This window comes from Podarcis melisellensis, assembly GCF_964234715.1.
Source record: "Podarcis melisellensis genome assembly, chromosome: 1".
Lineage (NCBI taxonomy): Eukaryota > Metazoa > Chordata > Lepidosauria > Squamata > Lacertidae > Podarcis > Podarcis melisellensis.
Genome location: NC_138528.1, coordinates 59,713,816 through 59,726,254, shown reverse-complemented (window position 1 = coordinate 59,726,254; position 12,439 = coordinate 59,713,816). Strand labels below are relative to the sequence as shown.

Here is a 12,439-nt window from a genome sequence, read left to right as displayed (position 1 = left end):
AGGGGGACAGACGTGTGTTTTGATAAGCCTGCTTAAGCATACAACCTAAAAATACAGATTTTAGCTAAATGCGTCAGGTAATCTAGAAGGCGGCAGGATATGAATAGAACAAATGAGTGATAATGAGCTACATCCAATATTATAGCTCTGCTATAGCAAATTGACAGTTCCAGAGCTGCAGAGAGACCCTTGAAAATGCTTGCCTGTAATGCCTTGTTTGTTTGCACATATTTGGTAATCAAGGCAAACTTAAGATGTTGCTCAGAACACTTTCATGCAGGGCAAATTCTTATATGGAAGAGAGCCACATGGGGAAGTTTTTTATACAACATACCCCGTGAGAAATGCAACATGTTAAATTTTGTTTTGTTTACATGTACAATGCCCATTTGTGTATGTATTAGGTTACACTGTAAACACACACTTCATCCACAGAATTGATTTCTATGTAGGAAAATCAGCTTTCATGAAGCAGCCGTTCATATCTGATTTTAGAAATTAAAGTGGGACGTAGAGATGGATGTAGTCTCAAGGCTTAACAGCCCCAGTCACTAAAGGACATCTGTGGCAAAATTAGAAACCTTAAATTGTATCCAGAAGGTTAACGGAAGCCCAAAGTGCTGGAGCTCTTTCATAATATATTCTTGGCAAGAGTGAAGAAGGCACATTTTCTGCTACAGTCTTGACTGTGCCACCCCCCCTTCCTATTTTTCATGGGGGAGGCAGTTTTGTGGCACTTCCTACCATTTAGTTTTTGGCCCTTGAAAGTTCAGAAAGCCAAAGATACAGGTTCCTCAAAGGATTTCTTCGAACAGTAAGTGCCTTGTTCATTTTAATCACAATTTTACATTAGAGGCAACATCTGTGTAGTCCTGTATTCTGCGAAGTATAGTCTATTGGATCTCTGAGTGACAGAGATGCTTCACTAGAAAGCTCCCCCCCCCCTTTTTAAGAGACCCTTTGAATACTAGCAGTGTTCTCTGTTATGGTTCGTTGGTTAATGGTTAATCATTGTACTTTATGCTCTTCTTTTATCCAGTGAGCTTCTTGGCATGGAAGAAAAGGGTGACAATCCAGATTTATAGCTGCAGCATCTAGACAGGTAAGTCTGAGATTCTTTCCTTGTTCCTTCAAGATCAGTTTCAACAGCCATTTAAATTATGTCCACTATGAAAGAAATGAAACTATTTTTGTATCAGTGAAAAAACAGTTAGTGAAAAAACTGTTCTGACCAATGTACAATAAAGTGAGTGGTCCAGCTACAATGATAGATTCAATAGAGCTCCAATTATGTATTTTCCTATTCCACCCTACCCCCACCATCACTTGCCAATGTTTCAAATCCAGCTAATGATCTTTTCAACATTTTCTGGCTTCAGCATTCCCTGAGCACAATCACATACTCCTAATAACAAATTGCCTCAGTAGCATTCCAACTCATAAAAGGCATGCAAATTATTATTTGAATCTCCTAATTAATTATGACATATAAATTCTGCAATTTCTCACACTTCTCCTAGAGGTTGAAATTTAAGTCTTTCAGTGTAGCTCACCCTTCCTTTCATTATACTTGACATTTTACCTGTTGCTTTAGGAAATAACTCAATCGGACCTACAAAAAAGCAACTAATTTATTTTCTATGAAAAAATCATAATAGGATTGGGAAGTTAATGCAAATTAAGTTACATGTGTTAACTATTTACGCATTTGTTTGTTCTATTTAAAACATTTTTAGGCTGCTTGTCTAAATGCCCTTCCAAAGCAGCTTACAGTCAAAAACATTTAAAGGTACAAAGAATATTACAAAATTTTACAACTCAGCAACAGTCCACATAAGCAATTTTTTAAACAGAGCTGGAAAAAAGCAATTCAACCAGATTATCACTCAGCTAATAAACATCACAAACTAAAAACGCCTTCATAGAAATTCGGCACACGTCAAATGGAAGGCAATTCTGTAACAGTCTTTCATGCGTGAAGTTTAGAAGTGTACTAATATTTGCTAATTGGAAATATTTGTCACGTTTCATTAGTTCTTGATCTAAGTTAGTTCCTTATTTGAACACATGATGCTGGTGTTTGAAAGCTTGGGTGTCCATGTGTTGCTGGGCCAGGTCTTAAGTTCCTGCATTAATTTACAAGGTGCCTAACAACTTGGGCCTGGGACCCCTTATATCCTTGTCCAGTCATTGAGCTTGAGTCTGTTGGGGGTCACCCATGGTTTATATGTGTGGCTTCTAACTATTGAAATCTGTTTGTTCAGTGTTGTGGACCCAAGCCTGTGGAACATCCTCTCGAGAAATCTTCAGGTTGTAGTGGATAGGTCAGTGAAAATGTAGGTCCCAGTGTAGTGTGAAAAGGATAATTCCATGTCAAATATTAGGAAAATGATAAAAATAATAATTTGAGAAGATTATAATGCCTTTATACAAGTCACACTTGGGATACTATGTACTGTATTAGAAAACTGGAAACGCTGCAGAAAAGAGCAACCAAAATGATGTGGTGAGTAGAACGGTGAGTAGAATATTTGGGGCTATTTAAATTATTGGAAAAGAATTTGATAGGATGAATACAAAAGGTTTGCATTGTATAGAGAATGTGGACAGAGATGCACTCTTCTCCCTCTCTTGTAATACTAGGGGCCAAAATCATCCGGTGAAGCTGAATGGTGGGAGATTAAGGGCAAAGGAAGTAGTCATTCACACAGAGCACATGTTAAACCATGGAATTCACTTTCATAAGATGTACTGAAGGCTCTCAGCTTAGATGGCTTTCATGGAGGGTAAGGCTATATGCTACCTCTCAGATCAAAGACAGCATGGCTTGAATGTGAGCTGCTGGGGGGAGATTACTGTTGCATTCAGGTCCTGCTTGTGGACTTCCCATAAGCATCTGCCTGGTCTGTAGGGGATCCAGCAGGATTCTTCTGTCTTTGTCTGTTCATCATCATCATGAAATGGTACACCAGGTGTGCCCTTTTTGATGCTGGACTGCTACAGCTTGTTCAATCTAGGACTGCATTTGAAAAAGTATTTAGAAGCTTCACATAACACAGAATGCAGTGGTGATAATTTTAAACTGGAATCCACTACCTACAAATAAGACCATAGTGGAGGTATTGTCCTTTAATTATTATGATTATTTATTGTTTTACCAATTACATTTCTATCCCACCCTCCCAGGGTGATGTGCTTTGTAAACACACACACCTTTCATCCTCACAATAGCTGTATAAGAGAGAGAGTGAGCGGCCAAAGTTCACCTACAGGCATTGTGGCCGAGTAAGAGTTTTGCCTTAGCTCTTGGTTAGCTTTCAAAAAGTCAAGAAATCAGTGCAAGGGGGTTAAGCTGCTGAAAATCCAAAGGTCAGAAGAGATTAATAAGTAGTCAAGAGCAAGCAATGAATAAAAATGGAAAACGTCCAAGTATAAACAAACTGCCTTCTTGTTAGAAGGACAGTACATATATCTCTGAAGGAATGTTTGCAGAAAATCTGTGTTTTCAGAAGTGAAAGACAGATTGGTGAACATACTGTGAGATGCATTTGCATTGGTAGAGATTCATAGCAATTAGGCAATGGAGAAGTCATTAGCATTAATTGAGTAATCTGGGAATTGTCAAAATTTATTGTATGTGTGAATGTGGTTGAATCATAAAAGAGAATTACGGTCGTTGTGAGGGGGAGAAGCGGAGGGAGCCGAGGTGGCGGCGGCCACGGCGGCAGGAGGGGGAAGGATATCACCATGGTTGTGGCTGTTCGGCAGGTCGTTTTGTACCTGTCCCTGTGTTCTGAGCAAAGCCTGTGTTCTGAGCAACCCCACCGAGAAGAAGGATCGCATCCACCACGAACCTCAGCTCAGCGACAAGGTCCATGATGATGCACAGAACTTTGACTATGACCACGACGCCTTCCTGGGTGCAGATGAGGCCAAGACTTTTGACCAGCTGACGCCAGAAGAGATCAAGGAGAGGCTGGGAAAGATTGTAAGTAAAATAGATGAAGACAAGGACGGGTTTGTAACTCCCGAAGAGCTAAAAGACTGTATTAAATTTGCCCAAAAGCGCTGGATTTACGAGGATGTAGAGCGCCAGTGGAAGGGGCACGACCTCAATGAGGATGGGCTCATTTCCTGGGAAGAGTATAAAAATGCCACCTACGGCTACATCTTAGACAACCCTGACCCCGACGATGGCTTTAACTACAAGCAGATGATGGTGAGAGATGAGCGGAGGTTCAAGATGGCTGACAAGGATGGCGACCTGATTGCTACCAAGGAAGAGTTCACTGCTTTTCTGCATCCTGAAGAATACGAATACATGAAGGATATAGTTGTGCAGGAAACTATGGAGGACATTGACAAGAACGGGGATGGCTTCATTGACTTGGAAGAATACATAGGCGACATGTACAGCCACAATGGCGACGCCGAAGAGCCCGAGTGGGTGAAGACGGAGCGAGAACAATTTGTAGAGTTCCGGGACAAGAACCGCGACGGGAAGATGGACAAGGAGGAGACCAAGGACTGGATCCTCCCCTCGGACTACGACCACGCCGAGGCAGAAGCACGGCACCACGTTTACGAGTCGGATCAGAACAAGGATGGCAAACTCAGCAAAGAAGAAATTGTGGACAAGTACGACTTGTTTGTGGGCAGCCAGGCTACGGACTTTGGGGAAGCCTTAGTACGACACGACAAGTTCTAAGCCAGAGAGGAGGAAGAGGAAGAAAGTAATTTATTTTTTACGGTTTCTGGAATAACGCAAAGAACTCTCTCTCACTACTGAGACTGGCAGTTTCAGGCAGCAACGTGGAAAAACGAGAATAAACCTCTCCCGTCCTTCCTTTGCTACAAATGGGTTGTTTTGTTTTATAGATTTGCATTTTTAGGTTTAATTTTTTTTGTCTAACAAGTTCTGTTTTATTTTTGTATTTTATTTTTGGTCCCGTGTGAGATGAAGAATGCATATCCTGAAACATTAGCCCTAGAGCAACACTAGCTCCCCCTAACTGACCTCCCCCTGTGAGTGTGTGTGTGTGTGTGTGCCTCGCTACAAAATCCAATCGCAAAATGCCAGAGAACAAGGAGGGCCATGGAAAAACATACGAGAAAGCTTCAGTCTTCTAGTTTCTTCCCCCTATTACTGTTTTGAACTGGGGTGAAGGGCCTAGCGGAGAATTTCAATAGCAGATGCTTCCAGTTCAACTTTACTACTGTTATCTTCCAGTGAAAGAGGATTTTCCCACAATGCACCTCCCACACCTGAGTTAGGAAGGTTTGTTGAAGGCTGTACATTAACTATGGCACCCTTCAACAAGAGGAGTTGTGGCATCCCTGCTTCGCCCCAAGTATTAATTCCTGGTGCTTCTGCTGCCCCCAGGAGCTGGGATCATTCAGCCCCCTTGCAGATGGGGTAGAGGACTTTGGCCAGTGCTGCTACAACCCTCCATTCAGGGCATTCACCACCTCCCACCCCCCGGACTTGGTTATGAAAGCCAAATCATCTCCACCTTTATCCTCCTGGTTCAGTTTGCTGTTCGCCTGGGCCTGCCTCTGCTTAGAACAGTGAGCAGCTGGTGCCTCAAGTGGGCGAATGCCGTACGGGCGTCAAGCGGGCCAGGAGAATAATGTGGCAGTTAGACGCACATGGAAGTCCTTCATTTTTGAAGTGCCTTTACCTTTTCTTTTTTAAAAAATCAGGCTTCCCTGCCAAAAAGGAACCCCGGTGCGAAAACGTGCGTCCAAAAGTAGAGAGGGAATCTCTGTCCTTTATGCAAAATGCATGGCAAATTCAGCAGCAGTGTGCAGTATTAAAGACCTTCCCCAAGCAGTGCTCTGATCTCCCGGTGGGCTTCAAAGCCCCCAGCTGCCTGGGCGAGGGCCTTTTCCTTACCTCGGAAAAGGCAAACCACACGCCCTCTCTTCTTCCTCTCGGGTCCCAGGGTGCAACGTGGGATCTCGGCCTTTTGAAGCTGACGCTCTCAAGTTCCCATTCTGGGACCAGTTTGCTGGGTTTGCTCATGCAGGTTTCCTGGGTGCAGCCCACCAGCAATGGCTCCCCCCCCCCAAGCCCATTGAATGAGAATGTGATCAGTGCTCAGCACGACTGCTGGTCCCAGGGTTTCAGGCCTGTCTTCCCCAGCCTTCTCCAAAGGTTTTGCGTGACGGTCCCAGAACTTTTCATCCAAACTGTCTGGAGGGCAGCAGGCTAAGATAGGCTCCCCTTATTCGCTTAAGACACTTCTCCCTGCGAGCCTCCTGAACACTAAAGGCCAACCTCTCCCTCTGGCCTGCACTAAATAACTGTCATAATCATGAGTGGTTTGGTAAAGTTGCCCCGCCCCCAGATTTCCTTTGAGCCACGACAGCTCCAAGGGCAGAAATCTTCAAAACACTACCTGCACCTCTCAATTCCAACTAACCTCTTCCTTTCAGTTAATAAACTTGGTGCCAGGAACAGGAAAGCAATGCTCATGAAACCAGGCGTTGAAAGAATCCAGGATTTCATAAGATCAGTGTGTCGTGAGCCTGGGCTTCTGCTCATAACGAAACAGCAGGTGCCAGACGGTGGGAGAATGAAACACCCATGTAGAGGACCTCGGTCTCATTTGCTTCGCCACAGAGAATGGAGAGGGGCGGCGAGTTAATGAAACATTGCTTCTCCTTGCCCAGATGTGAAGACTTGAGTGGGGAAAGGGAGCTGTTGCCATTGTTGGCTTCCCAGCTTCTTTGTTGAACACTAACAAAGGTGCATCTGCACCACAATTGCATTTTCCTTCCCACGCTTGAATTTTTTCACTCTGAAGCAAAAGCCACCTCCTCTCCCCTGTAGCCTATGTCCCACCGCCACCCCTGGAAATTCTGACCTGCAGATTTGGCAGCGAGGAGGGGGGTGTTTGCTTGTGTGCGCGTGCAACCTAGCTGGCTCTGTTGGCTTTCTGAGGTAAGGATAACGGGAGCAGGTACCTTTGGGGATGTACGCCTGTGATGCTTCTTTTTAGCACTGATGAGCCAAAGTTTCAGGAGTGCTGCTGTGCAGATGTGTGCTGTAAACACACACACACACACACACACACACACACACACACACACAACTTCATCCCCACTGCAGAAAAAAAATGGCCGAAGCAGAATTCTGTCTAAGTCGGGGCTTTCTGCCATGTGTATCTTGATTTTTATACTCCGCCGTGTTAACTCCTTGCACAATCTTTATTATCAAAGCAGACATGAACCTGGTGGCCACAGAAACTCGTTATTTGCGTGCCCCAAAGCTCTTCATGGTCCACCTTTTTAGGAGACGACTTTTTTTTTTGGTAGAGTGTAAATGGAGTTTTATATAATGTACAACATAAAGATGGTGTCTTAATAAAAACTGTTTACATAAAAAAAAGAGAATTACCACCATTCTTTCAAAATTGTACTTTTCCTCCTTATTTCCATGAGAGGCTTGAACATTATATACACTTATACTTCTAATCAAGCTGAGAGAGAGAGAGGGGGGAGCAACTAAAATGTTTAAGGGGCTGGAGAAACTCTCCCATGGGAAAAAGCAACTGAGGCTTTTGGTTTAGGAAAAGAGTGAAGGTGGCACTTGAGAGTGCGGTTTCAATTCATGTGTGGTGTGGAGCAGTGGACAGAGAAAACTCCTCACTTTTCTCATAGTACTAGGACTTAGGGACATCCAAAGGACACGAATTGTTAGAAAATTCGGGATAGACAAATAGGAAGTGGGTCTCCATAAAACACAGTTTAAATATGGATCTCTCTCGTACAAGCTGTAGTGATGGTCTTTAAAAAGTTAGACAAGAAAAGGCTATTAATGGCTGTGTGCTGCCTCTAACATCTGAGGAATCATGCCCCGGAATGCTACTTGTGTAGAAACACAAGTGGGGGGGGGGGAGAAGTGCTTGTGGGTTTTCCATAGGCTTCTGGCCACCATAAGAATGGATGCTGGGCTAGAAGGGCCTGATCCAGCATCCCTCTCTTCATATTATTAACATGTTTGCAATGCATGCACAGTTTCAAAGAAAAAAAGGCTGAGGCCAGGAAATCTGTACATAGGAGTTTATTTAGATGCCACACGTTTTAAACCACTCCCTTTTACATCCCAAACCACTGCATCATCTCCTTCAGTTGAATTACCATTGGGGTTTACAACATGATTTACAAAATGGATTAATGATGCGATTTACAAATGTCCTTTGTGGATCCTATAAAACACAACTTTATAATACCATCATTAAAACAATGAAAATCAACACATAAGGGATGCTAAAAAGGGGGCAACTGATAGAAAGAAAAGACAAACTCTGCTGGCATGGAGTCCCATACAAATAGGGCCTTCTTCGTTGCCTTCAGGGTTTTTGCATAAAGGAATTCTCGGACATTAGAGGAAAACAAAAGCAGGGCCTGCACCATTAACCACTAGACCCACCTGTGTACCAGAACAACTGACCTGAAGTGTTTATTTTTATGTTGGATGCTAAAAATATACTGTGATAGAGCATGAATGTTTTGTCATATTCATTTTAAAAAATCCATTCCTATAATAGGCTTCAAAAAGTTCACATGACTGCAGACCTTCCATAATGTTCTGCAATACGCCTTTAGTAGAATGCTCTGTGCACGATATAACGCAGAACAATGTCCACTATTCTTTCATTGCAGATACTCTACCATGGCTTTTAGAAATCAGTTTTACAGTTCTTGATTAAAACAGTTGTTCCACAAATGTAATGTGTACTTGTTAAGCTTACCACCAGACTCTCGTTCTGGCCAAGCAGTTAGATATAAACAGTGAAAATGAAGAGTATCTCGCACAGCAAAAGCAGAATGAGAACAAGAAGCACTTTAAAAACACGGTGACCTCAGTTCTAAGTTCTAGGAGTGCAGGAGTGTTTGCATGTCCCTTCCCCCTCTGCTTAGCAAATGTAGTGAAAAGGAAACAAGGTTGGTTTTTGGTAGATCAATAAATAAGCAAACAAACATATCCTGTTGTTGCACTCATAGATTCAAATATCAAGGTTGACATTGTATGCAACTAGCCTATCTGGAAGTGGGGGGGGGGGTACCTTCCCAATTCCCACTGAGCAGTCTGGTGTACTTGCTATGCTGTGGGAGGCAATCTATGCATGGGAACCAGTTGGATAGGACTGAATCTATTGAAGTTTTAAGCTGAGACAGATTTTGCTTTAGCGCTATCGACATCTTAGCCTTGCAAAATCAAAGCAGCTACCTATCATTCAAACTTAACCTTTGTGCACATTTCAAAGTTTTAATTACAATTCTGCTTAAGTTTAGGATTTTAAACAGCGTTTTACAGATGGCTAACTTAATAAATTAGATCTTTTTTGAATGTCAGAAGATGTGGGAAATGGGGACAAGGTTGTTTGGTGAATATATTACATTTAATGAAAACTGGAACGTGGAGTGGTCCACCTTTCTTCCAAGGCTAGCATACTGCCAAGGTGATGTATGCTGAAATTATAGTTAAATGCAGTGACATTTACACTGTTCCTTGTAAGCTCTAACACAGTACAAATAGAGATGAACTTGTTCGTTATGGCATACATGATGGCAGACTTTATTATGCTAAAGCAACTACATGGGGGAGAGATTATAAACATATACCAGTTTAACAGATATCAAAATCTCACCCATTCACTTAAAATCTAGAAGTGAAAAGCCCTTTGATTGCTTTATTGAATGCTTCACAACCCTAACTGAATTACACCCACATCCAATATTTGTTGTTTGACTTGCAAACTACAACATTCTGTTAAGCCTAATGTTGATAAATGCCATGGTTTTCTGAGTACGTTTTGGAGCAAAACTGTGTCATCCTTTCTTTCCCCCTCCACACAGGAATTTTGCTGTTAGCTCTTTTGTCTGCAAAAAAAATATGCTTTTTGCCACTTCATTAAACTTGTGACATTATCCCTTTTTATATATTTGTGTGTTTCTTTCATAAAGATAGGCTGAGGTTTGATTACTTCCAGCCTGTACAAGTCAAATGTACCTTGGAATGTTTTACAATGTTTGACAGCTATGAAATATAAGTACTATGCAATTTGACTGTACATACATACATATTTTCATAAATACATCCGAACAGGGACCTCAGAACTAAATAGGAAATAGTATGGGACTAAACCACAACAGGCAGCCTTATTTTGTAGGACCTTGATCTAACCTAAAATAAAATGGGAGTTTCCATAATGTTGGTTTTGTACACAAAGTAAACAAAACAATACATTGTATTTTACTGATGAAATAATTTCAATGCATTTGCAAATGATTTGACAGGAAAAGGGTGTAATTTACAACACTCAAAACTTTTTAACAACCATTGATTTATATGTATTGTACTGTAAAAGTCACCCGAGAGAAGCCTAGCAAGGTTGAGCATGTAGTGGTAGGTCCCAAAGGCAACTCCCAAATATCTTCCTCAGACGGAGACTTTGGTAATTGTCTATTGTATAAAACTCCCATCTCTTACAACTGCATTCATTTTGCAAGTGGGAAGTTGCATCCGTTTGTCTCGCGAAAATAATAGTCCCAGCTTTATACTTCAGTTATTGTGAAGACATTCTAAATCCACAGAGCAACACACATTTCCATTCTGTGAGGAGAAAGAAAACAAAGAATATAAGATGCATTAACGCTGTTAGCACAACCAGTGAATATGACTATTATGACATGGGCTCTAAAAAAGTAGACTCAGGAAATTAGCATTTTGCAATTCAGTCCCCCAAGATGAGACAACTAAGACTTTTTTTTTATTGTCAACAGTCCTGCTTTGTGCGTTTACCAGGGACTAGTGCTGCAGTAAGATAGTGGAGGGATGGCAGAACTCCTCCATCCCATAGATGGGGTTGCACTCTCTGTAGGAACAGCTGTTCAAATTGAGGGATGCAACACCATCTCTGCTACTGGAGACTCAGGTGATCTCTGGGGCGAGGAGGACCTATTGCTAGCTTGTGCGGGTATGTTAGCTACGCCCTTTCCTGGACAGAGATCACTTAGTCACTGTGATCATGTCTTGATAACCTCAGGATTGGACTACTGCAGTGTGCTCATGTAGGGCTTTCCTTGAGATTGGGCTAGGAGCTGCAGCTAGTGCAGAATGATATGGCCATATTACACCTGAGGTGAGGGAACTGCAGTGGCTGCCAATCAGTGGCCATGCGTTCAAGGTCTTCTTGTTAACATACAACTTGGGACTAGGTTACCTGAAAGACCACCTGCCCCTGTCTAGACCTGAAAGGTAGATCATCTCAGGAAATTCTACCTGTGGCAGTGTATCCTGCACCATAGGGTATGTTTTTCTATTGCCTGTTTCATTGGCTTTTAGGGGTTTTTTTGTAATGATATATGTTTTAGACTATACACCGCTAAGATTTTTAAAAAATATTAACCAGTTTATAAATGCTGCTCAATAAATAGATCATGTGACTCTTGGCTCTCACATGCAAAATCTAATTCCACAAAGGTTCTGTTCACATTATTACCCTTCAAAAAAAGGGGGCGGGGAAGTGAATTTCTGCACAAGCAGCCATTTACACAGAGCTGCTTCACTTAAACTGGAGGCTATTTGCATGATGGGAAGACTTATGCCATTCTATAGACTCGCCGATGATAATGTATAAAGTTGACTGTTCTAAGGAGGGTGGGTGATTTACTTTGATGCCGAAAAATGTTGATTCAGATTCTGTTGGTTAGATGGCAACAATTTTCTTTTCAGTTTAGTAAATTAAATAAGAGCAGCTATACAGAATCTTCCTATACTTCTTCCTCCAACTCTCTTCTTTGCTTAGAGATAGTTTGCAGTATTTTCTTGGCATGAGTACTAATATTATTATTTTTCTTTGAAACATAGATATATTTCCTGAGAGATGATTCTTTCTCACATGTGCAGCCTCTTAGCTGTTCTCTGATGGAAAATGGGAATTATTATTTTCTCAGGCTAAATGGTCAGTTCCAAAAAGTCTTGTTTTAGTTAGATTCATTCGACTAAACATATTCTTAGGCACATTCTTGTGAAATTGAATTACCACTCTGAAAGCTTAGCAGACCAAAAGCTTGGCATTCTAACATAGGAATACTGAAGTGGTTCAAAGAGAAGCAGGTAACTCCCCACCCCCTTAAGAATCGGTGCAGTTTTAACCTTGTCTATTCAGCTGTAAGTGCTACCAAATGCCATGGGGCTTACTCCCAGGTAAGTGGGGTTAGACTTGCAGCCTAGGACACTTGCCCCCTAGTTACTACTGATCGGGATAGCCTCTTATGCAGACTGAACCATTTGGACCAGTGGGATTATGTCTATATCCAGAGTTTTGAATTATGGAATGATCTTGTTTGGTACTTCTTGTGGTGAGGTACAGTCACAATAATTTTCAGGAATCATTGGGGTTAAAGGGAACTGCTTCATATTGGT

At 41.9% G+C, this 12,439-nt stretch overlaps 1 protein-coding gene, 1 long non-coding RNA gene and 1 pseudogene across 7 annotated transcripts in view; 2 read left to right on the top strand and 1 right to left on the bottom strand.

The window, feature by feature from the left end:
* Window positions 1-12,439, top strand: part of LOC309353760 — a 53,637-nt gene that overhangs the window by 27,856 nt on the left and 13,342 nt on the right. For both annotated transcript variants that reach the window (XR_014162001.1, XR_014162002.1), the window contains one exon: window positions 1,040-1,102. This is a non-coding gene — a long non-coding RNA (uncharacterized lncRNA). The remainder of the gene's footprint in view (window positions 1-1,039; window positions 1,103-12,439) is intronic.
* Window positions 3,684-4,816, top strand: LOC309353659 (calumenin pseudogene; annotated as a pseudogene). The gene has a single exon. The product of its transcript is annotated as a calumenin pseudogene (transcript).
* The window catches only part of NELL1 (neural EGFL like 1), a 379,806-nt gene continuing 375,419 nt past the window's right edge, over window positions 8,053-12,439 (bottom strand). For all 4 annotated transcript variants that reach the window (XM_081882839.1, XM_081882838.1, XM_081882841.1 and 1 more), the window contains one exon: window positions 8,053-10,624. In XM_081882839.1, coding sequence (XP_081738965.1) covers window positions 10,574-10,624 — 51 coding nt within the window. In that variant the 3' untranslated portion in view covers window positions 8,053-10,573. The remainder of the gene's footprint in view (window positions 10,625-12,439) is intronic.